General features: G+C 37.8%; 1 protein-coding gene across 1 annotated transcript; it reads left to right on the top strand.

Annotated features, from left to right (window-relative positions):
* Nucleotides 1–9938: 9938 nt before the first annotated feature.
* LOC116114685 lies at nt 9939–10918 on the top strand. The gene is made up of 2 exons (XM_031400820.1): nt 9939–10167; nt 10251–10918. The coding sequence occupies exons 1-2, from the start codon at nt 9939–9941 to the stop codon at nt 10916–10918; spliced, it is 897 nt and encodes a 298-aa protein (XP_031256680.1).
* Nucleotides 10919–26757: the final 15839 nt, after the last annotated feature.

Raw genomic sequence — 26757 nt, forward strand, 5'->3', positions numbered from 1 at the left:
TTTTTGAATTCTACATCTCAATTTAGCAGCTGTGCAACTGTTATTTTCTAAGTTTATATTCATTGATTATTGTTGTTGTTTTTGTGTTTTAATGTGAATCTTGCACCTTTCAGTTTTTTATTTCCATATTCTCCTTCATGTAGATCTTGTTTTGTTCAGTCATAACTTTTCTTATCTTCTAGACTTTCTAGTTTTACTGTTCAAGTTGAGTTTTTTATTTAAAAATTGTTGTAATGTTTTTTAGTTCTTCAATTGTTATTTTTCTGGATCGTTGCTTTGTTTGTTTTAATGTTAAGGGTGTGATCTCAGTTGTTTCAACTTTATTTGATCAAATAAAATGCCTTGAACAATAGCTAGGCTTTCGAGAAAACAAATGAACTGGTGACTTATTGGACGTCCAATTTATGATTCAGAATTATTGACATGCTTAAGGTTTATTTGAGAGCCTACTTTGGTTCATCAGGGTCCTATTATTATAACAATTTAGATAGATGGGTTAAATTTTGTTGTAATTGGGGTTGTTAATTTAACTAACGGTTCATTTTTATTTGATCTATTAGAGCACATTAGATCCAAACTTACTGATTTTATGATGATGACCATTTTGACATTCATTGTAACCGATTCTAGCCAACAAGTTGATTATTAGTTTGCCTTCAGGTTTGGCCCTTAATTTCAAGTTGATTATTAGGATTATAATCTGTTGTGAATGCACTATCCAATTGAAACGATTTCATTTTGTTTGTGCAGAATTTTCAGCTTGGAGAGATTGTTAGAAGTTTGCCTCGTTGCCATCACATGTTTTGCTTAGTGCTTACCTTGCATAGATAAGTGGCTCCTCAGTCATGCTTCATGCTGATTATCCAGAAGGGATATGTAATGCTTTAATTTCAGGTCTAAGATTGATGAATTGAAGTCAAAACTTGAGAAGGATAGGTACATTTGATGAGTAGATTGAATATCTAACTCTTTTTTGTGTGCGAAAAATGTTGTTTGAAAGTTTTATTTTTCATTGTAGACAAGGTTTCGGCAAGGCGTTTTGTATAACTACATTGTTTTGTATAACTACATTGTTTTGTATAACATGTGCCGATAAATGTGTCAATTACTGTAGTGTATGTTACAGAACAAAGAGGAGCATATATACATCTTTATATCCAATATCACTTAAACTGCTATTTCTTTCTAAGCATCTGTTAATTAAAGAGCTGTNGGGGTGGGGCTGGGGGTGGTTGTGGGGGTAAGTAAGCTTTTATAGAAAGGGGAAGAATGTACCAAAGGCCTAAAAGTCGGCCAACCTACCTCAGGACAAGCCATGGGTTAGGAGCAAAGGAATGATACTATCTAAGTCTATCCCTAATCTTCTCTTTTTCCCATTCCTCTTGTCAAAGGAATGGAACCAAGCAGAGATTAAAGAATACAATGAATCCCACCTACCACAGGACATGCCCTCGGTTAGGTTCAAAAGTATTAGAATACAAAACCCATATGCATAAGCATTAACAAGAAGAATTCCATAAACATGGACATTAACAAGGTAGGGCCCGTTAATGACACAAAGACAAAGCACTAGATCAACACCCTAAGTCTTCCAATTGCCAAAGTAGCCTCTTCTAGCACAATCACCGGCCGGGATGTCATATAACCAAATCCCCTTACACAACAAAAAAACCCATCACATTACAACAAACCATATAATTAGCTCCTATGGGATGCTTTAAAAATAGAGTTAAGGAGACCCCATTTCTCGGCAAGTCTTCTATTGTAGGTATTCTTTATGATCTTTCTAAGGTCGATAGCTCTCTCCCTCACTACATTCTTGATGGAGTTGTAGAGAGTATGTGCATCCTTGCATTCCCCACCAAAAATTTGGCTATTCCTTTCTCTCCAAATAGAGTAAACGGTGGCTCCCAAACTTAGCTTCCCTATAGAGTACTTTAGCTTATTTTTCCTCCACCTACTAGCTATGTGCTCAACATAATCGTTTCAAGGTCGGGTGACATACCCAAGAGAAAAGAGCTCAAGGATTCGGTTCCAAATCCTTTGGGTGAAAGGACTAGCAAAAAAGAGATGATCTATCATTTCTTGCCTATGATTACAAAAACACCACACATTGCTAGAAGCTATTCCATACCTCATTAGTTTGTCCCTGGTTTGATGTTGATCCTTACATGCCATCCACGTGATCATGGAGTGTCGTGGAATGGCTTTTGGGAACCATACAAGGTGATGCCACTGCACTTGGTGTTGGTGCACACGAGTAACCTCCCAAGCCGATTTTATAGAGAACTTATCGGATGCATTAGGCTTCCAAACGACTACGTCCTCGCCCTCATTTGGATCAAAGTGGATAGAATCTTTCATGTCTATCAAAGCCCACGAATTAGCCGTTGGCCATCTCCACCTTGTCCCATCCCAAATCTCATACACCTTAGCAAGATGATGTAGCTCCGAATCATACACAATGCGGCTGCCATTTCTATCCTTGAGAGGGTCTCTTAGGTGCCAATTATCATGTCAAACATAAGTTGCTTGACCATTTCCAATGATGGCTTTGATGTGCTCTCTAGCTTCTCTTCTAAGCTTCAAGATGTTCCTCAAAGCCCAAGAAGCATCTGAAGGTATAGGAATCTCCCAAAAGCTCTTCCTTACCAAGTAGGTTGTTTTGATCCACTCAACCCATCCGAAGCCACTACGTAATTGATTAAGATACCAAACATGTTATGGAAGAAGATTCTAGTGCATTATTAATTAAACGGTTATTAAATCTTGCTATACAGTTGGTGATTGATCAACAGAGTCTATCTATGTATAAATCCAGACCGATATGTGTGAGAAGGAGGAGTGTGAGGTTTATCGAGTGTGTTCCTTCCTGTAGTTGCTTGTCTTTAATTTCTTTGTAATATTGTTCTTATGATGAATGAAATACCCTAATGTGTGCCTTGAAGAGTGGATGTAGACTGCCTTAGCCGAACCACTATAAATCTCTCTGTGTCAATTTCATTAAGCTTTATCCTGTTTTAATTCATCTCTAAGTTGATTGCTTATTAATTTGTATAAGTTGATTGTTGAGTTTGCTCATTCATTACTTTGATTGAAATCAGCTTCGTTAATAACCCTATTTGTTACTACAAATTGGTATCAGAGCTTAGTTTAAGACCTAATAAGGGTTATCTTTGATTTCTTTGTTTTTGTCGTTACAAATTTTGTACAAAAAACATGTCTATTACATTTGAACTTGAAAAGTTTATGGGAACAATGATTTTGGACTCTAAAAGATGAAAATGGAAGCTGTGCTGATTAAAGAATGACTAGCATTAGCATTGAAAGGGGAATCTAGATTGCCTGACACCATGACTGAAGTTGAGAAGCAGGATGTTCTCAACAAAGCTAAAAGTCCTTTGATCTTAGGACTAGGTGACAAAGTCCTTAGAGAAGTGAAGAAGGAGAAAGCTGTTGCTGAGATCTAGAACAAGTTAGACACTCTGTATCAATCTAAAGCTATCCCTAATAGACTATTTTTAAAACAAAGATTGTTTGAATTTAAAATGGATGAGCAAAAAACTTTAAAAGACAATAAGGATGAATTTCTGAAAATTATACAGGATTTAGAAAGCATATCAATAGATATTGATGATGAAGACCAGGCTATAATTCGTCTAAATTCCCTACCAAAACCATACTCTAATTTTGTAGAAACCATAAAATATGGTAGGCAAACTCTAAAATTAGAAGAAGTTGTAGAAGCCATTATAACTAAGAATAGTGAGAAAAGAATGAAATTAGGCTGTGATGGGGAAGGTCTCATGGTAAGGGGTAGATTAGAGAAGAGGAATTAGAAAAAAGGGGGACAATAGGAATAGATCCAAGTCCAAAACTGGGAAATGGAAATGCTTCTTCTGTCACAAGGGAGGTCATCTTAGGAGAGATAGTCTTGAGAGAAACGGTAAGAAGTATGAAAAGGAGGAAGAGGGAGGCAATGCTGGTGTTGTGTCTGAGGGTTATGAAATTTCAGACGTGTTAGTCATCTTTGAAGGCAGAAATAGTGAGGAATGGATCTTAGACACAGGATGTACCTATCACATGACACCTAATAGGGAGTGGTTTAGTTCTTTTCAAACTCTAGTGGTAGGAAAGTTATGATAGGAATAGTGCAGTATGTTGCACTAAGGGTATAAGCACTGTTAAACTAAGCATTGACAATGGCCTAACCAAAACCCTCACAGATGTGCGATATATTCTTGACCTCAAAAGGAATCTATTATCACTAGGCACTTTAGACTCAATAGGACTGAGTTACAAGGGCTCAAATGGAAGCCTTAGTGTGATGAAAAGATCACTAGTAGTGATGAAAGGTGAAAAGAGAAATGACCTCTATGTGTTAAAGGGTAGGACAGAGTATGACATAGCTGCTATTGGGTCTCCAGTAACATAAGACAATACCTTATTGTGGCATCAAAGGTTGATACATGTTAGTAAAAGAGGGTTAGATGAGTTGAGCAAGCATAATTTGTTAGGAGGGGACAAGATTGGAAGTTTAACCTTTTGTGAACACCATAGCAAAATGTGCAGTGTCAAATTTGAATCTGGTAAACATTACTCAACCTCACCACTTGAGTATGTTCACTCAGATGTATGGGGACCGGCTAGACATAACTCACTAAGGGGCTGCAGGTACTTCATCAGCTTTGTTGAAGACTATTCTAGGCATGTCTAGATATACTTCCCCAAGACCAAAGATGAGGCATTTCTTAGGTTTAAAGAATGTAAAACAATGGTTGAAACTCAATCTAGGAAGAAACTTAAAAGGCTTAGGACAGATAATGGTTGTGAGTTTGTGAATGATGAATTCAATGGTTTCTGCAAAAACCATGGAATTGTTAGGCACAAAACTGTCAAAAATACCCCACAATAGAATGACCTCTGTGAAAGAATGAATAGGACAATCTTAGACAAAGTTAGAAGCATCTTGTCAAACTCTAAACTTCTTGTAAAATTCTAGGTAGAAGCTACACGTACTATGGTGTATTTGATCAATAGAACCCCCTCATCTGCCATAGATTTGAAGGTCTTTTACAAAAATGGACTGGACACCCTATAAAACTGGAAAACTTAAGAGTTTTTGGGTTTCTATCTTATGTCCATGTAAAGGAAGATAAATTGAAACCTAGAGCCATTAAGTGCCTGTTTCTTGGATATCCAGAGGGAGTAAAAGGTTATAAGTTCTGGAATCTAGAAACTAAGAAATGTATAATCAGTAGAGATGTGGTTTTTAGGGAAGAGGTCCTTCCTAGATTGGAAAATGAACCTGGAAAACCAATTGACATTGCCTTAGGATTAGATCACCTAGAGTTGGAAATTCAGGATGTAGTTTCTAACCATCAAGGTGGAGCAGCAGAGATTGTGGAGAATCTTGAAAACCATGATACAAATGAACCTACTGAGCAAGGGGAACAGGAGTCAAATTTGACAAACTATCAGTTATCTAGGATAGAACCAGAAGAGTCAATAAACCTCCCAATACACTAGGATATGTAGATCTAGTAGCTTATGCTCTTCAGGTAGAAGAAGAGATGAATGATGAGCCTAAAACCTTTCAGGAAGCTATATTAGGACCTGAAAAATCAGAATGGAAGAACGCAATCGAGGAGGAATTTAGTTCCTTAATGAAAAACAATACCTGGATCTTAGTTGACAAACCAAAAGACTGCAGGGTGGTTAAGTGCAAATGGATCTTCAAAAGGAAAACATGCCTAACTTCAAAAGAATCACCTAGGTATAAGGCTAGGCTGGTTGCAAAAAGATTCACACAAGTGGAGGGCACAGATTATAATAAAATATTCTCCCCAGTTGTAAAGCATGCATCAATCAGAATTCTGATTTCTCTGGCTATAAAGTTCAATCTGGAACTAGAGCGACTGGATGTAAAAACAACATTTTTACATGGTGACTTGGAAGAGAATATTCTGATGACAACCAGAGGGATATTCAGGACCAGCAGGTAAAGTGTGTCTTCTAAGAAAAATCACTTTATGGTCTAAAACAATCACCACGACAGTTGTACAAGAAATTTGATTCTTTTATGATTGAAATTGGCTTTAATAGATGTCAGTTTGATAGTTGGTTTTATTTTAAAAGAAACTATGATTTGACTCATATTTACTTGTTGCTTTATGTGGATGACATATTGGTTAGCTGTCATGACAAAACTAAGCTTACTCGATTGAAGAAAACCTTAATACCAAGTTTAAAATGAAGGAGTCGGGTTAGGCTAAAAAAATCCTTGGTATTACCATTGTAAGAGGTAGAGTGCAGGGAAGTTCGAAGTTGGTTCAAGAAGACTATGCATAAAAGATGGTACAGAAGTTGAACATGCAGAATGCTAAGGCTGTCCAAACTCCCCTAGGGTAACACATCAAATTATAACGATCAGTGCCCATAAACAGAAGAAGAGCAAAAGGAAATGTCCACTATTCCATATGCAAAAGCCCTGGGCAGCTTGAAGTACTTAATGGTTTGCACCATGCCAGATCTAGCATATTTTGTGAGCTTAGTAAGCATATTTTGTGAGCTTAGTAAGCACGTTCATGAGCAATCCAGGAAAACTACACTGGTCTGCTCTCAAATAGATTCTAAGATACTTATAGAGATCCAAATCAGTGGGCATTGTATTCAGTAAGAACAAAGAAGATGACTACTGCATTAGAAGGTTTGTTGATGCTGATTATGCAGGGGACATTGACAAAAGAAAGTCCACTTCGTGTAAGGGGATTTGGTTATATGACATCCCGGTGGGTGATTGTGCAAGAATAGGTTACTTTGGCAATTGAAAGACTTGGGGTGTTGATCTAGTGCTTTTTCTTTGTGTCATTAACGGGCCTTACCCTTTTAATGTCCATGTTTATGGAATTCTTCTTGTTAATGCTTATGCATATGGGTTTTGTACTCTGATACTTTTGAACCTAACCCAGGGCATGTCCTGTGGTAGGTGGGATCCATTGTATTCTTTAATCTTTGCTTGGTTCCATTCCTTCGACAAGAGGAATGGGAAAAAGAGAAGATTAGGGGTAGACTTAGATAGTATCATTCCTTTGCTCTTGAACCAAGGCTTATCCTGATGTAGGTTGGCCGACTTTTAAGCCTTTTGTACATTCTTTTCCCTTTCTATAAAAGCTTATTTACCCCAAAAAAAAAAAAAAAAAAAAAAGTCCACTTCAAGCTTTTTTTTACGTAATGGGGGAATGTGATTAGCTCGAAATCGAAACTTTAGCATATTGTTACACTCTCCTCAACATAATCTGAGTATGTAGCTCTGACAGAAGCAACAAAGGAGGCTATATGGCTCAAGGGTTTTGTGAATGAACTGGAGCTGGAATAGAAGACTGTGGTGATCAACACTGATAGTCAGAGTATGATCTATTGGTCCAAAAACTATGTCTTCCATGAGAGGACTAAGCACATCGATGTCAGGCTCCACTTTATCAGAGATATGGTTGAAAAGGGAGAAGTCAAGATTGAGAAGATAAAAGGAACACCTAATCCTGCAAACATGCTCACCAAACCAGTAACTGCAAACAAGCATAGGCTCTGTATGAGCCTACTCCAACTTTAAGAATAGTCCAGTTTTGCCAAGGCCACTTAGGGTGTCAATTCATAAGCCAAGGTGGAGAATTATGATGACATGGCTAGCAAATTGCCACATTGGAGTCAAAAGAAGGCAAAACTTTTTTTGAAGAATTGTTTCTACTAGCCTATGCGATGTCATTTTGGTTTTTAGCTTAAGTGCCCTATCGTGACGCTTGATCCTTATTTCACTATAACAACCTTGCCCCTTCACAGCTCACTTCTCTCTTAATTGTTTCAACCCTAGGTCTCGATTATGGAGGAAGATTCTAGTGCATTATTCATCAAACGGTTATCAAATTTTGTTGTATAGTTGGTGATTGATCAACGGAGTCTATTTGTGTATAAATCTTGACAAATATGTGTGAGAATGAGGAGTGTGAGGTTTATCGAGCGTGTTCCTTCCTGTAGTTGTTTGTCTTTAATTTCTCTGTAATCTTGTTCTTATGATGAATGAAATACCCTAATGTGTGCCTTGAAGAGTGGATGTAGGCTGCCTTAGCCGAACCACTGTAAATCTCTCTGTGTCAGTTTTTCATTCAGCTTTATCATGTTTTAATTCTTCTCTGAGTTGATTGCTTATTAATTTGTATAAGTTCATTGTTGAGTTTGCTCATTCATTACTTTGATTGAAATCAGCTTCGTTAATAACCCTATTTGTTACTACATAGTATAATGGTGAACATTTTGTTATCACTATGGCATGCAGTTGTTGAACTATTTTTTGTATATTTAGTTGCTACGAAAGCTTAAAGGGTATGTCAGCTTGATATATAGGTTTTTATCCATGAAGAATTACTTTGATTAAAATCAGCTTCGTTAATAACCCTATTTGTTACTACATAGTATAATGGTGAACATTTTGTTATCACTATGGCATACAGTTGTTGAACTATTTTTTGTATATTTAGTTGCTACGAAAGCTTAAAGGGTATGTTAGCTTGATATATAGGTTTTTATCCATGAAGAATATCTTCAATGCTTGATATTAGAATGTATTGGATGATTGAGTATAAAATCTTTGAATTATTTGGTTGCCTAGTGAATTCCTATTCTTGATCCACTAAGGTTAATATTAGAGCCTCCTCGGAGGTGCAACCATTTCTATTAGGGAGGTCAAGGCTTCATGTGTTGGCCATTTACTTATCCTTTTCTTTTTACTTACACAAGGAGACTTGTTTACTTATCCTTTTCTTTTTACTACCAAAAAATTTTCTTGCTGTCAGATTCTTGCTGGTCACCGAAGTGTGGGTGCTTCTTTGGCTGGAGCTTTGCTATTTTGGCTGGAGTTGTCTGCCATTTTTGGTTGTTGTTCACTAATTGAGCGAGATAGCTTGAATCCATCCAATTGCTATCCATTGGTACCTTCTCTCTCATTGGCTCATTTAGATTTTTGAGATTTTTTTCTTATCCACATCTCTTTGGACCGGTTAATAGGCTGTTCCATAAGTTTTTTGCCATGTCACTTGTTTTTCATTGGTTCCCCTTTGATTTCCTTATCTCTTATCTCTTTGACTTCAAATTATGACAACTCACCAACCAATCATCCATCTCTCCCCTCCACCTCATCAATCTCATATTGACTCATCTTGCCACGTTGCCCAAGATGCCACGTCAGCCTGCCACATCACCAGCCCTGCCACATCACCAAAAAACAATTTTTCCCTCCACTTCCCAAACCTTCCCAAAGCCATACTTTGCCTCCCAACGATCCTTTTCTTGTGAATTCTTTTAATACAAGTGAGGCAACGAGTTCTGGTTGGGTTTTTAAGAAGCAGCAAGTTGTGGGTGGAAAAGAGATTGATAAGGTTGGTGTGGAAATGTGTGATGGGAATGAGCTGGTTGATTCAAAGGTGCCTCCAATTATGATGCATGGCGAGAAAGCGGTGAGTGGAGGTGGGACTATGGGGGAAAAGGTGGATGGGGAATTAAGGCCTGTTGGTATTGCATCTTGGAGAAAACTTTTTGTTTCGAAATCCAGTGCTCCAATGGAATATTTTGCACCGAAAATCCTTAATGATTGGAGGAGGATAAGGGTTATACCTCCTAAAGAGGTTGCTGATTTAGGGAGGGACAAATAGGGAAATTGTCTTATTGGTTTCTTCCTCGGTAGAAGGTTGCCATTCTCTATTGTGAAGGGTTTTATTGATAGGAATTGGAAGTGCTTCGGCCAAGTTGGTGTTGTCTCAAATAGGGTTGGCGGCTTTATTCTGAAATTTGATAATGAGAGCTCCAAGGATGAGGCCTTGGAAGGGGGCCTTTGGCATATTGAGGGGCAACCCCTTTTCTTCAAAAAATGGCGTCCGAATTTAAAAATGGCAAGTGAAGGCATTAGTAGTGTGTCCATTTGGGTCAAATTTAATGGAGTTCCATTAGAGTTTTGGACTGCTAAAGGGTTGAGCTATGTTGCGAGCGCTATTGGGAAACCTCTCTACATGGATAATATCATGGATACGGGGGATAGATTGGAGTATGCAAGAGTTTGTGTTGAGATTGACACAGCTTCTTCATTCCCGAATTCAGTGGAACTAGGCCTCCTGAATGGTGATTGTGTAAACATAGGGGTGGAGTATTCTTGGAAATCGAGGGCCTTTTCTTTGTGTAGAACTTTCGGGCTTAATTTGAAGGAATGTCACTTACTCAAGTATGGCGAATGGTGACTAAGAGGAAGGAGAATGTGTTAAAGGACGTAGTTGTGCAAGCGGAGAATGTGGGCAAGAGCTCTAGCCGCAAAAAAGAGCAGCCTATTAATAAGTCGAGAGTCATGGTTAGTAAAACAAAACCCTCCACTAATCAATTTGTGGTTCTTAGTTCAGGCAATAGGCTGGATAATTGGGAACTAGATGGCGAAGAGGGTAGTGAGAATGTCGAAGATAGGTTTGGAAAAGATAAGGATGAAATGAGTGGGGTAAATGTTCCTAGGGGGGCTGATCTTAACAGGGGCAATAATCGAGGTGCGCGTGATGATTGGGGTAAGTGTGTTAAGGGGAATGAATATGGGGTAAGTATTCCTAACATAGAAGAGAGGAGATTGGAAGTAAGCAAAAGGTTGAATGCTCTGAGTGCTGGTGACAACGGTAGAGAAGTAACCCCACCTAGGGTTCCCTTGGTGGAAAACAATGAGGGGTGTGAAATGGGGTCTACTTCACTAGCTATTGTGAGATTCGGAAATTTGATTCGAGTAGATGAAAAGGAAGGTCTTAAGGAGGGGAACATAAGTCTTTCTAAAAGCCAAAGGAGGAGATTAGCCAAGAAGGCGAGGGAAGTTCCTAGCGCCCAGCCGTCCCATGATTAAGCTTGCTTCGTGGAATGTAAGGGGTCTTAATTCCCCTTTGAAACAAAAAGAGGTTAGACATCTAATCTCTTCCAATAAAATTGCAATTTGTGGTATTTTGGAAACTAGAGTTCGTGAACCAAATTTTGAGGTTACTAAGTCCTTGACATTTGGGGGATGGGATGTTATCCATAACTATGTGTGCTGCCTTAATGGTAGAATTTGGGTTGCTTGAAATCCTAGTTTGGTGAGGTTCGAAGTCATACAATCTACGGCTCAAGCCATTCATGGTAAGGTTGTTATTCTGGACTCTTATTACTTCTTTGTTTGCTCATTTGTCTATGGCTCTAATGGTCCATTGGAAAGGAAAGAATTATGGAGAGACTTGATGGGTAAAGCTCAAGATTTTGAAGAAATACCATAGGTGATTATGGGTGATTTCAATGCGATGAGATTCGGACGTGAAAAAATTGGTGGTTCTTATAGGTGGACAAATTATGTTTCGGACTTGAATAATATGTGTAATGAGACTAGGCTTGAGGACCTTCGATTTATGGGTAACTTTTTCACTTGGAGTAATATAAGAGAAGGGGAATATAAGATTACTACTAAGATTGATCGAGCTCTTGTGAATGAAAAGTGGGGCAGTGTGTTTGGTAATTCCATAGCCAATTTCCTTCCCCCAAGCATTTCGGACCATTCTCCTTGTATTGTTAAGTGTGGGGTTATGTCTTCACCTAGGAAAATCCCATTTCAGTCCTTCAACTTTTGGGCTCAGCATGATAATTTCCTTAGCATTGTTAGCAAGGCTTGGGAAGAAGAAGTTAGGGGTACCCCTATGTATCAATTGGTTACTAAACTGAAGAGAGTCAAAGAAGCATTAAAAGTGTTTAACAAGATAGAGTTTGGGAATATCTCAGCTAGAGAAAACCTCCTAAGGGTCCAGCATGCTCTTGCCTCTAATCCGCTTGAAGAGAACCTTATTCTTGAGGAAAAAGCCAAAGCTTTTAATTTTAAATCTTTAAGTCGAGCTGAGGAGTTTTTAGCTAGGCAAAAATCTAGAGTGCAATGGCTTAGAGACGGTGACCAGAACACAAGCTACTTCTTCAAGTGTGTGAATGGCTGAAAGAATAGAAATAGAATCACCAAGCTTAAGAGTGATAACGACATGGTTTTTGAAGACCCTTTGAGCATTAAGGAGGAAATTGTCAGCTACTTTAAAAGAGCAATTGAGGAGCCGAGGGGTGCCAGGGACTACTGAGGTTTACAGGAACTTATTGAACCTTGCATCACTAGTGATATGGCTAATAGGATGATTGCCGAAGTGATGGATGAGGAAATCAAGAACACTCTGTTTTCTTTGGGCAATAACAAAGCTCTTGGACCAGATAGTTTTGGTGCCTATTTCTTCAAGAAAGCTTGGGATGTGGTGGGTAAAGATGTGACTATGGCTATTAAAGACTTCTTCAAAGAGGGCAAGCTTCTTAGGGAGGTAAATTGTACTTCAATTGCGCTTATTCCCAAGTGTGATAATGCTTCTTTGTGTAAGGACTATAGGCCCATTTCTTGCTGCAACATTATTTATAAATGTATCACCTTGGGTATCAAGAAGGAAAGCTACCAATGAAGTATTTGGGTGTCCATTTCATAACCAAAAAGCTTTCCCTTACTGATTGCAAACCTTTGGTGGACAAAATCTTGGCTTGCATTCAATCTTGGCGAAGCAAATTCCTCTCATATGCTGGTCGGGTAATTCTCATTAAGGTCATTCTTTTTAGTATTCAAGTTTATTGGTCATCTATTTTCGTGCTCCCTTCAAATATACTCAATGAAATTGATGCTAAGTTAAGGGCTTTCCTATGGTCTGGGAGTGACATGAAAACCTCAAAGGCCAAAGTTGCTTGGGAAGAGGTTTGTGTCCCTGTTGAAGAAGGTGGGCTGGGGATTGTGAGAGCTAAAGATTGGAATAAAGCAGTCATGATGAGACCTGTTTGGAACCTTAATCAAATATGTAGTGACTCCGGATGGGTTGAGTGGATCAAAGCAACCTAGTTGGTAAGGAAGAGCTTTTGGGAGATTCCTATACCTTTGGATGCTTCTTGGGCTTGGAGGAGCATTTTGAAGCTTAGAATGGAAGCTAGAGCGCACATCAAAGTCATCATCGGGAATGGTCAAGCAACTTATGTTTGGCATGATAATTGGCGCCCAAGAGGCCCTCTCAAGGATAGATATGGCAGCCGCATTGTGTATGATTTGGGGCTACAACATCTTGCTAAGGTGTGTGAGATTTGGGATGGGACAAGGTGGCGATGGCCAACAGCTAATTCTTGGGCTTTGATGGACATGAAGGATTCTATCGACTTTGATCTAAAGGAGGGCGAGGACATGGTTGTTTGGAAGCCTAATGCATCTGGTAAGTTCTTTATAAAATCGGCTTAGGAGGTTACTCGTGTGCACCAATGCCAAGTGGAGTGGCATCACCTTGTATGGTTCCCAACAGCCATTCCACGACGCTCCATGATCACGTGGATGGCATGTAAGGATCGGCTTCAGACCAGGGACAAACTGATAAGGTATGGAATAACCTCTAGCAATGTGTGTTGTTTTTGTAATCATGGGCAAGAAACGATCGATCATCTGTTTTTTGCTTGTCCTTTCACCTAAAGGATTTGGAACTGAATCCTTGAGCTCTCTTCTCTTGGGTATGTCACCCGGCCTTGGAACGATTATGTATAGCACATAGCTAGTAGGTGGAGGAAGAAAAAGCTAAAGTAGGGAAGCTAAGTTTGGGAGCTACCGTTTACTCTATTTGGAGAGAGAGGAATAGCCGATTTTTTTGTGGAGAATGCAAGGATGCACCTACGCTCTATAACTCCATCAAGAATGTGGTGAGGGAGAGGGCTATGGACCTTAGCAAGATCATAAAGAATACCTACAATAGAAGACTTGCCGAGAAATGGGGTCTCCCCATGTCTATTTTTAAAACATCCCATGAGAGGTAATTATATGGTTTGTATTTATGTGATGGGTTTTTTGTCGTGTAAGGGGATTGGGTTATATGACATCCCGGCGAGTGATTGTGCTAGAAAAGGGTACTTTGACAATTGGAAGTCTTAGGGTGTTGATCTAGTGCTTTGTCTTTGTGTCATTAACGGGCCCTACCTTGTTAATGTCCATGTTTATGGAATTCTTATTGATAATGCTTATGCATATGGGTTTTGTGCTCTAATACTTTTGAACCTAACCCAGGGCATGTCCTGTGGTAGGTGGGATTCATTGTATTCTTTAATCTCTACTTGGTTCCATTCCTTTGACAAGCGGAATGGGAAAAAGAGAAGATTAGGGGTAGACTTAGATAATATCATTCCTTTGCTCCTAACCTAGGGCTTGTCCTGAGGTAGGTTGGCCGACTTTTAGGCCTTTTGTACATTCTTTCCCTTTTCTGTAAAAGCTTACTTATCCAAAAAAAAAAAAAAAAAAATGTATCACCAAAATCATTGCGAATTGAAATAAGAGTGGTTTACCTCTCTTCATTGACCCGGCACAAGCAGCCTTTGTTGGTGATAGGAGAATAAGAGATAATATCCGGTTATGCCTAGAGCTAGTGCACAACTACGATTGAGCTTCGGCCAAAGACAGAAAGGGTGTGCTCTGAAAGTTGATTTAATGAAGGCTTATGACTCGGTTAATTGGGAGTTTCTCTTAGAAGTCCTTAAGAATTTTGGATTCCCGAGTGTACTTGTCAATTGGATATCCAAATGCATCACTACTCCTTGGTTCTCGGTGGTCATCAATGGGGAGCTGGTGGCTTTCTTTGGGAGCTCTAGAGGGCTGAGACAAGGGGATTTGTTATCCCTTTACTTGTTTGTTATTGTTATGGAGGTTCTCTCTAGGCTCTTGAATAGAGTGGCAGCAAAACCAAACTTTAGTTTTCATTGGAGATGCAAGAAAATGGGGCTGACCCATCTTTGTTTCGTGGACGATCTCATGCTTTTTTTTAAAGCCAAAGGTACTTCTCTATCTCTCCTTAAGAATGCTTTAATTACCTTTGAAAGTTGGTCAGGATTGAGTGCTAATCCCGATAAGAGCAATATCTTCCTTTCTGGTGTGAATGACAATGAGAAGATGGAACTCTTAATTTTGATAGGTTTTGCCGAGGCTACTCTACCCATCAAATACTTATGTGTACCCCTTATTACCTCTAAGTTAACCTTTGGGGATTGCCAACCTCTCTTGGATAAAATCTTGGCTCGGGTTACCTCTTGCAGAAGTAGGTTTTTATCCTATGCGGGGAGGATTATTTTGATTAAGTCGATTATTTGGGGTTTCCAGATTTATTGGTCGTCTCTCTTTATTCTTCCTTCCAAAGTTTAGAAGGAAATTGATGCTAGGTTGAGAGCTTTTCTTTGGTCGGAGTTGATATGAATAGACACAAAGCTAGAATAGCTTGGGAGGAGGTATGTGTACCCAAAAATGAGGGTGGGCTTGGGTTTATGAAATGTAAGGAATGGAACCTCGCCAGTTTTTTAAGACACATTTGGAACCTGTCCAATCATAGAAACCATACTTTGTGGGTCTCTTGGGTCCGAATTCATCTTTTGAGAAATAGAAGCTTTTGGGACATAAGCATTCCCCAAAATTGTACATGGTCATGGAGACATATCCTAAAAAGTAGGGAAATGGCTAGACAGAATATCAAATGTCGCATTGGCAATGGTAATACCACCTCTCTTTGGTTTGATAACTGGCACTCGAGCGGCCCCCTTGTTTGTGTCTATGGGGAAAGGATTATTTATGATGCAGGGATTGCTAAAGATGCTAAGGTGAGTTTTGTGATTGATGGATGCAATTGGAAGTGGCCAAGTGCCAATTCTTGGGCTCTTATTAATATAAAGAATTCTGTGAATTTCACACCTTCCAATGTTGACGACAAGATTTGTTGGATACCCTCACCTTCGGGGGATTTCTCTACCAAATCGGCTTGGGAGGCTATTAGAGGAACAAGGGCAAAAGTTGAGTGGTGTGACTTGGTGTGGTTCTCAAAGGCTATTCCAAGATACTCTATGATCTTATGGATGGCTATAAAGGAGAGATTACCTAAAAAGGACAGGTTGATGAGGTATAGGGCTACTACTAATGCTCATTGTTGCTTTTGTAACTCATCCATGGAATCTCTTGACCACTTATTTTTTGCATGCCCTTTTTCTAGGTCTATTTGGAGTAAGATCCTTATGCTTGCTGACCTTGGCTATGTGGTTAGACCCTGGCATGATTACATCCCCCATTTGGCAAGGAAATGGAAAGGTAAGAGCCTAAAATTCACTTTGGGTAGGCTTTGTTTAGGGGCTACGGTTTATTGGATTTGGAGGGAATGGAATTCGCGAATTTTTAGGGGTGACTATAAGGATTCCTTCACCATAATTGATGTTATCAAAAGTGTTGTGAGAGACAAAGCTATAGAACTTAGGAATGTCAAAGTATCCTATAGCAATAGGAAGTTGGCGAATGATTGGGGCCTCCCTAGATCTATTTTCAAAGATGTTCCTCAATTTCCCGACACCGTTTGAAGACTGGATTACGGAGGGTTACGTAGAATGGTTTTTGCTTGGTTGTGTTTCTATCATTTGTAACGAGTTTGATATCGTGTTTTTCTTTTAATGATCCTAACCTAGGGAGGTGTCCTATGGTAGGTGGAATTGTTGTTGTTCTCTTTGCTTTCTTCTTGATTTTTGTGGTTCAAGATTAACCCCAAGAGTGAATGGCCGTTTGTAGGCTTGTTTCCTTTGATTCCTATTTTGGGGCATGTCCCAAAATAGGCTGGCCGCCCTTTATCAGGCCTTTGTACATTCTTCTCTTGTTATAATTTTTTTTTTTTTTTTTTGGTTAAGAAAGTAATAATATTAAAAAAAAAAAAAAAAAGAATGTTCAAAGGCCTAATAAAAGGTTACCAGCCAATTCCAGGACATGCCCCGAAAATAGGAATAAAAAAAAACAAGCCTACAAACGGTCAACCGCTCTTGGGGTTTATCTGAAACCACATAGGGAGATAAACACCATGAAGAAAGCAAAGAGAACACCAAAAATTCCACCTACCATAGGACACATCCCTAGGCTAAGATCATTAAAAGAAAAACACGAGATCAAACTCTTTACAAATGATACAAATACAACCAAGCAAAAACCATTCTGCGTAACCCTTCGTAATCCAGTCTTCAAACGGTGTCAGGAACTTGAGGAACGTCTTTGAAAACAGATATAGGGAGACCCCAATCATTCGCCAACTTCCTATTGCTGTAAGATGCTTTGACATTTCTAAGTTCCATAGCTTTGTCTCTCACAACACTTTTATAGCATCAATTATGGTGAAGGAATCCTTATAGTCACCCCTAAAAATTCGCGAATTCCACTCCCTCCAAATCCAATAAACCGTAGCCCTTAAACAAAGCCTACCCAAAGTGAATTTTAGACTCTTACCTTTCCATTTTCTTGCCAAATGAGGGATGCAATCATGCCAGGGTCTAACCACATAGCCAAGGTCAACAAGCATAAGGATCTTGCTGCAAATAGACTTAGAAAAAGCGCATGTAAAAAAATAAGTGGTCAAGAGATTCCATAAATGAGTTACAAAGGCAACAATGAGCATTAGTAGTAGCTCCATACCTCATCAACCTTTCCTTTTTAGGTAATCTCTCCTTCATAGCCATCCATAAGATCATAGAGTATCTTGGGATGGCCTTCGAGAACCACACCAAGTCCCACCACTCAACTTTTGCTCTTCTTTCTCTAATAGCCTCCCAAGCCGATTTGGTGGAGAAATCCCCGAAGGTGAAGGTATCAAACAAATCTTGTCGTCAACATTGGAAGGTGTGACTGCTATCTTTTAAGTATGAGTCAATGTGGATTCAGCACCCCAAATTTGATCTTTGATTTCTTCATTTTAGTATTCTCACTCTATCCATGGCGGTCTATGTTTGTTTTTAGAAGAAAGCTTAAAGGGCTCAAAGCTTTCCTTAATGATTGAAAATTGGGTAACTTTGGTGAGTTTAGACAGCTATGAGTCTTCTTTATTTCGTTTTTCAAAATTTTCTATTATTTCAATTCCATGTTTTGCATTTTACCGCCTATAGTTTTTCATTCTTAGGATTGTTACCTTTTCGGTCTACGTCAAAATGAATTCAGCACCACTGGTATATTTGGTGTCTTCATTTTGAAGTTATCACTCAATCCATTGCTTTCCGATGTTTTCTTTTACGAAGTGCAAAGGACTTGAAGCTTTCCTAATTGTTTGGAACTTTAATCATATTGGTTAGGTTTGAAAAATCAATGAATTGCTATATCTCATACTTCCAGATTTCTATTATTTCAGGCCCATGTCTTTCTTGTTACTGCCAGCTATTTTTCTTTATTATGACTGCTACCTTTTAGGTCTCGGTCAACGTGGATTCAACACCTCGATTTTGATCTTTGGTTTCTTCATTTTGGAGTTCTCACTTGAACTATGGCTGTCCAGTGTCAAAGCTTAAAATGCTCAAAGCTACTTTTAATGATTGGAACTCTTATTATTAAAGCAATGAAATGCTATGTTTGGTACTTGTATTTATTTTATTTCAAATCTCTGTTTTGCTTTTTGGGAAAAATGCTCTATTTGTTAAAAGGAAAAGTTTTTTATATAGTTTCTTTGTGATTCGAGTTTGGTTCTTGTTGAGGATTCAATTTTTAGATATTTTGTTAATTTAAAATCCATTGAATCTTTGTTGTAGCTTTCATGAAATAGGGAATGGAAATATACAACAATGTCATGGTGGTGGAAATGTTGGAAATAGTAAATAGTTTGGCTTCGTTTGGTTGGATTTTGGGAATACTACTTTTAGTATTCCCAAAAAAGTTAAACAGTAAAATACCCAAAAACTCACAATATTATTCAACTTTATTCAACATTTTTTAAACCCCCTAAATTTGTTAATTTAATTAAATACCCCTAAATATTTTTAATGTTTTTGTTACGGCAACTCCGGCCACCCTCCAGTGGTGGTGGCCGGCTGTCCGTATTTGAGGGTAGATTGAGGGTGTTTTTGTTAACTTTTAATGTTTTATTATAAGGGGTGTTTTGTAAAAAAACAAACATAGGGGGTATTTTAAATTTGTAAATCCTACATCGTAATACCCGCCCAATTCAACTTTTTTTTTAACTTTTTTCAAAAAACTTTTCCCAAAAACACAAATTGTGAACCAAACGGAGCCTTTATATTTTGAATTTGTATTATTTGTCTAATTTTGCCTAATTTACTATTTAGATCTTTCTTGTCAACTCTAGTAGAGTGTAATATTAAGTTGAGATTTTTGCTGTATCGATTGAAATGTTTGTTATAGCTTTAATGAAATTGGCTATGGGTCTTAAATCTAGAAATGGTGATGTACCTCTTTAAGTGAGGGCATAATATTGACATGTAATAACTATTTCCTACTCAAATACTCATAAAAATATACATAATAAAATACATGTATACTAACATAAATAGTTGGGCCCAAATTTTTCTTTTATTAAACATATACATTCTTTATACAAAATTAGTATCATAAACAAAAACTATCAAAAACTATGTAAACAGTGTAGCCATTCCTCCTCGCGTGCCGACGTCCATCTGACTGTGTCCTCACCTAGATCCTGCCAAAACATAGGAAACAACGAGGTGAGCACAAAAACAATGCTCAGTAAGTAAATCCTCTACTCATCTATCCCCGTAACTCTCTCTAATTCTTTCCTTACAATTCTCATTTACTCTCTCTCTTATACTTCTCTCTATTTTCTCTTTCTCATAACTTTTTTCTACTAACTCTCTTTTGTAAGTCACGGTCTCATCTTACCAGAGGCACGGCCGAGACTCGCTCCCGCTCTCCGTGACTTCTACTCGTTCTAGCCGATCGGACTTGGTTATGCATAGATTCGGAACCCTTGGCCATGTGAGTATATAGTCTCTCTCTCGGGTACTCCCGAGTATAGCCCTCATCCGCATGCACTCTCACGGGCTACACCACTTCTCTCTCTCATACTTATGCCGCTCTCTCAATGTGGCGTACATGCAGGAATACTCTACCCATTACTCACGGGTTCCCCATCACACAACCTACTCTATTATCTTTTTCTCTCTTTTCTCTTAATAAAGCTCACACTCAAAGCTCTCTACTCTTTCTCTAATGCATAATTAATGCATATGGATTATTCATGTTCATTAATGCACTCATGAAAAGCGCAAATGCAATGTTACATCAAAGACAGTCATTATGCGTTGGCTCGGGTTGCCTCTTGGAGAAGTAGGTTTCTATCCTATGCAGGGAGGATTATTTTGATTAAATCCATTCTTTGGAGTGTGCAAATTTATTGGTCGTCCCTCTTTACTCTTCCTTCCAAAATTCATAAGGAAATTGATGCTAGTTTGAGAGCTTTTCTTTGGTCCGGAGTTGATATGAATAGACACAAAGCTAGAATAGCTTGGGAGGAGGTATGTGTACCCAAAAATGAGGGTGGGCTTGGGTTTATGAAATCTAAGGAATGGAACCTCGCAGCTTCTTTAAGACATATTTGGAACCTGTGCAATCACAGAAACCATACTTTATGGGTCTCTTGGGTCCGAATTTATCTTTTGAGAAATAGAAGCATTTGGGACATATGCATTCCCCAAAATTGTACATGGTCATGGAGACATATCCTCAAAAATAGGGAAAGGGCTAGAAAGAATATCAAATATAACATTGGCAATGGTAACACCACCTCTCTTTGGTTTGATAACTGGCACCCGAACGGCCCCCTTGTTTGCACCTATGGGGAAAGGATTATTTATGATGCGGGGATTGGTAAGGATGCTAAAGTGAGTTCTGTGGTTGATGGATGCAACTGGAAGTGGCCAACTGCCAATTCTTGGGCTCTTATTAACATGGGGAATTCTGTGAATTTCACTCCTTCTAATGTTGATGACAAGATTTGTTGGATACCCTCACCTTCGGGGGATTTCTCTACCAAATCGGCTTGGGAGGCAATTAGAGGAAGGAGAGCAAAAGTTGAGTGGTGTGACTTGGTGTGGTTCTCAAAGGCTATTCCAAGATACTCTATGATCTTATGGATGGCTATAAAGGAGAGATTACCTACAAAGGACAGGTTGATGAGGTATGGGGCTGCTACTAATGCTCATTGTTGCTTTTGTAACTCATCCATGGAATCTCTTGACCACTTATTTTTTGCATGCCCTTTTTCTAAGTCTATTTGGAGCAAGATCTTATGCTTGTTGACCTTGGCTATGTGGTTAGACCTGGCATGATTGCATCCTCATTTGGCAAGAAAATGGAAAGGTAAGATCTAAATTCACTTTGGGTGGCTTTGTTTAAGGGCTACGGTTTATTGGATTTGGAGGGAACGAATTCGTGAAGTTTTAGGGGTGACCATAAGGATTCTTCACCAATCGATGCTATCAAAAGTGTTGTGAGAGATAAAGTATGGACCTTAGGAATGTCACAGCATCCTACAGCAATAGGAAGTTGGCGAATGTTGGGGCCTCCCTAGATCTATTTTCAAAGACGTTCCTCAAGTTCCCAACACTGTTTGAAGATTGGATTACAGAGGGTACGCAGAAGGGTTTTTGCTTGGTTGTTTTGTCTCATTGGTAAAGAGTTTGATTTCGTTTTTCTTTTAATGATCCTAACCTAGGGAGTGTCCTATGGTAGGTGGGATTTTTGGTGTTTCTTTTTCTTTCTTCTTGGTGTTTATCTCCCTTTATGATTTTAGATAAACCCCTAGAGCGGATGGCTTTTTGTAGGCTTGTTTCTTTTGTTTCATTTTCGGGGCATGTCAAATAGGTTGGTCGTTTTATTAGGCCTTTGCACATTCTTCTTGTTTTTAATATGATTACTTACTTATATAAAAAAAAAAAGACAGATTCTGTGCAGGTCACACTCAAGAAAGATAACTTGAGTTATACATCAGATTGCTACGATGTTTGTCTCGTTTAAAGCTTAGAGATAGGGCTAAAACTTTTATGTTTGGGCTCAACCAGTTCAATCTCAAAGATACCCAAAAATCACTTACAAAGTCACAGATGTGATAGGGCAGTTCTTAGGCATTTCATAAACATTTTGCATGCTAATCAATCCGAATTTGGTACCATTCTATCTATTTCTCAAGTCACCAATATTTGGAGTAAAACTGTAGCAAATAACTACTAAACCTGCCAAAACAATACATCCCCAAAATTTCACTCAACTCTTTCTAACTTCAACCAAACTTCAATGAATCATCATACAACAAAAACACTTCTCATGGCTAAATTTTACTATTAATAATCATCAAACTCTCAATAATTCATCAATTTCATCAACATTCTCAAAATCATAAACAATACACATATGTAAAATCTATACACCCTTGATTTCTAAATCAAACTTGGGTTGGATTTACTACCTTGAATTTGAGCAGCTCCAACACTATAATCTCTCCTTGATATAATCTCTTTCCTCTTAAACCCTAAGCATTAAAACCATAAGAATTCAAAACTTTAAATTTAATCTCACTTCTTGATGCAAGGATCTTACCTTTGGATGCTTAGGATTAAAATCCACTCAAAAATACCCAAAATCTATGAATTTTCTTCGAAAACTAGTGAAGAAATTTGGAGAGAATTAAAAGAGATGGCATGAATGGAGGGATAAGGTGGCTAGGGTTTCTACCTTGAACTCTTATTACATAATAATATATATATAGTTTCCCATTTTGCCCTTGCTCTTTCTTAGAAATTTCTCTACGTCCCTTACGATCATACAATAATGCCCTCATTTTTATTACATTCTCCATGAAATTCTATCTCTTTTCACTCCCCAAGTTTTCAACTAATTTTGAGTGAAAAAACCATTTTACCCCTAATGAAAGTTTAAGGGATTTTCTTCACATTTTTCTCAAAATAACTTTTAACAAAATTCAACTAAGGGCCAACCAACCAAAAATAACAACATGCAAGCTCAAATGAGAACAAATCAATAAACATTCAATCAATGCAACAATAATTTAACTACATACCTCAAGTGGGGCGTTACATGACAATATCTTCTTGTTATTCCTCGCGTAGGCATCTAGGCAGAATAGTGGGAGTTGCTTGAAAAAGCCAACATCTTTAAAGTCCTATTGCAATATTGATACGAACTTCACCAACAATTGTGATGAAACCCGATAGCAATGATGGATTGAAACCCCAAGATCGTGAAGACAAGATTTGTTGAGTCTTGACCCGTCACCTAACAAGACAAAAATCAAGACTACGAAGGATTGAAACACCACACCAAGAAAACCTAAGAATTCTCTCAAGAATTCAAGGTGATAAGTTTGGTTGTTTGAACGCCACAAGATTAACTTGATAAGTTCAAGAATTCTTTTTAAAAACTAAGAGGAACACAAGACCTCACAAGATGATAATTTTCTAAATAACCAAATCTCCTTTAAAATTCATAATACCCATCTATATACTTGGAACAACCCTCCAAGAATCGGCAAAGTCATAATTACAGCTTTAAAAACAATACAAAAATTAACCTAAACAAGTCCCTGCGTTTTTTTAGGACTCTTGGACTTCTAAAGACAGCCAAAAATAGCTAAATGACTAGATTCAATGTATTTTAACATGCCCAGCCAGGACCAAGTCATTCTCCTATTTAATATCCTTGAAACTCAACAAATTCACACCCTTTAATGGTCAAACCATGCTGGTTATGAATTTGCATGCTAATTAGCCTCTTCAATTGCTTTGATGACATGGACTAGGCGTTGATTATTATTTGAGCCCATCTTGGTCTTTTTAGAATCAGCCCAATTCTCTTGGATTAGCCCATTTAGTGCTTCCTTGAAACGTTGGGCTCTAAGTCTTGTAATTGGGCCACTAGGAAGTGACAAAGGGTCTTGTGCAAATTCAACTCCTTGGTTTGCATCAAATATGATAGCACAAAATTTTACTATGGGTTTTTAATTGTTCCATTTTCAATTTCTGTACCCTCAGCTTGCTTTCCTAGATTTTCTACTTTGGAATTTATGTTTTTGCAAGAATTCATAATTTTGTTCTTCAACTTGCTTTAGTTGTTATATATAGCACTTCATAAAGGCATCTGGGCAATACGGGAACTCATTTGAAGTTTTTTACTGTATATTGTGGTAAGGATAATAGTGGGAATTTGCTTGAAAAAGTCAATAGCTTTAAGGTCCTAACTGCAATGTGGCTGGAAAAACTTTGTACTATGGGGTTTTAGTTGTTCCATTTTCATTTCTGTGCCCTTGGCTTGCTTTCTTAGATTTTTCTTCTTTGGGATTTCAGTTTTTGCTAGAATTCATAATTTTGTTCTTCAACTTCCTTTATTTATTATATATTGCTTCATAAAGGCATCTAGGCAATGAGAGAACTCATTTGAAGTTTTTTACTGAATATTGTGGTAACGATAATAGTAAGAGTGGCCAGGTACAAATTTAAAGGGATTGAAAAAAGGAAAAAAGAAGAATGTAAAGAAAGAGAGAGGAGGAACTTATGAATCTTAAGCACTCTTCTCTCCTAATGAAGTTGACAGTTTTTGCTAGAAAGTCCTGGTCACTTTTTAATTTGTTTCTATAATCTCTTCCCTCTCTGTGGCTTTTTTCTTCTTGAGTTCGAAATTTATTATAAAAATTTATAGAACGGGAACTTTTAATTCAACTAAATTTCAAGTATGTACACATACATTCGTCGTTAGGTTCGGTATTGCACAACCAAGTTGTACATACATGAAATTTTAGTTATTTCCAAGAACCATAACTTGGCCACAAGAGGTGGAAATTGTAGTCCTAGAGATATTGAGGTGTTCATTATTATTCTGTGGTGGAGAAACTTGCTCATTTCACTCTGTCTGTTTTTTTTTTCTTTGCCTAGCTTTGACAAGGATTTTTAATTTTAACAAAAAAAATTTCCCAGGACTGATACCCTTTTGGTCCAAGTCAATGTGGATTCAGCATCCCAATATTGATTTTTGGTTTCTTCATTTTGTAATTTTCCCTTGATCCAAGGCGACCTTATGTTTTTAGAGGAAAGCTTAAAGGGCTCAAACATTCATGCTAACCCCTAGTAGAATGTCATACGATATCTAGTTGAGATTTTTGCTGCATCTATTGAAGATCATGTTTGTTATAGCTTTCATGAAATAGGTGATGTAGATATATAGCACAATGTCAAGGTGGTATTAAATCTAGAACTGATGATGCACCTCTTTAAGTGAGAGTAGAATATTGACAATATCATCTTGTTGTTTCTCCTGTAGGCATCTAGGCTATGAGATAGCTCACTTGAAGTTTTTTACTGAATATTGTAGTAAGGATAATGGTGAAAGTTAACTAAAAAAGCTAGATTTGTTTAAAAGTGCGATTGCTCCAACTTCAATATGGTGGGAAAAGAAAGCTAGGTTTAATGTCTTTTTTTTTTTTTTGTTATTGGACTCTTTTTTTAGTTTTTCTTTGTTGATTATGTAGACAACATCTTCTTGTTATTTCTCCTGTAGGCATCTAAGCAATGAGATAACTCATTTGAAGCTTTCTATTGAATCTTGTAGTAAGGATAATACTGAGAGTTGCCTGAAAAAGCTAGACTGGTTTAAAATTGCCATTGCTTCAACTTCAATATCGTGGGAAAAAAAGTGTGCCATGGGTTTTTTAATTCTTCACATTTTCAATTTTTGCACCCTCGGCTGCTTTCTTAGAATTTCTACTTTGGAATTTAAGTGTTCGCATTCATATCATTCTTGCCATTGTAATGGTACAAGAATAGGATGTCTTCTTATCTGAAAAAAATCACACCTTATTAATCCTTTGTCATTTTTTTTGCTGCTGTTGTATTTTGCAAATGTATGTCATGATATTTTCTTATCCTATTTTTGTCATCTTTCGTTTTAGTATCCAAATGTGGAGTCTTGCACTTGGACTTTAGCATGTTGGAAAGGTGGGACTTTTATTGAAATGCTTGGTTAAGGTATTTAGTAATTTGTTAAAGCTTTGGGACAGTGTATGATGGAATAGGAACAAGTTGTTTTGCTAGGAACATGTTGAGGATGATCGAATTAGAACCCTAAGGAAACTAAGTCCTTAAAACCCTAATCTTGAGACACCACATAGGTTGATCACTCCCTTTGATAAGTCGAGATTCAAGCATTCAATCAAGAACATAAGAAGGCAAAGCAAATAGCTTTCTGAAATAAACTTCAATTGATAATAATCTGTCCCTAAAAAAATAACATGGCTGCTTCTTTTTATAAGCAACAAACCTTAAAAGAAAACCCTAGCTAATTGAAAAACGGGTTGGGCCTAAGTACAAGCGAATTGGGCCTAATTAAACCTTAAAAAAATAAAAGACTAAAGAATCTAATGATAATTAAACATAAAAAAAGCCCAAGATTAAATAAACGAAAATTAATTCCTAAATTAATCCTTACATCCAACCTGATCTTCCGAATCTACCCCTTGCATAAAAAAATAATAGGCTATCCTTGGTGAAGCTTTGAAATCTTCGAATTTAGTCTTACAGTCTACTAGTACAACCTTTTTGTACTGCACTTCCATGATCAAGCCTTGTAAAGCCTCTTTCATCCTCTTTGCCTTTGCCCTAGTCATTGGACCGCCAATTCCTTACAAAGGATCTTGAGAATATTTGGGAACATCAACTTGGTCAGCACCTCAATCTCCATTATTCCCCTCTTCTTCGAAATGATTCGTCCTCAAATCTCCTATATCAAACAAAGATAAATCAGCAACATTAAAAGTTGCACTAACATTACCATAGTCGCTTGGTAAATCTAGCTTGTAGGCATTATCATTG

Source organism: Pistacia vera, unplaced genomic scaffold (genome assembly GCF_008641045.1).
Source record: "Pistacia vera cultivar Batoury unplaced genomic scaffold, PisVer_v2 Contig72, whole genome shotgun sequence".
Taxonomy (NCBI): Eukaryota; Viridiplantae; Streptophyta; class Magnoliopsida; order Sapindales; family Anacardiaceae; genus Pistacia; species Pistacia vera.

Bases quoted from the DNA above. Each gene is read 5' to 3' on its own strand.
- LOC116114685 (XM_031400820.1), top strand. From the start codon at position 9,939: ATGGCAAGTGAAGGCATTAGTAGTGTGTCCATTTGGGTCAAATTTAAT. The intron at 10,168-10,250 runs GTGATTGTGTAA...CTTAATTTGAAG, and splicing joins GGAACTAGGCCTCCTGAATG to GAATGTCACTTACTCAAGTA.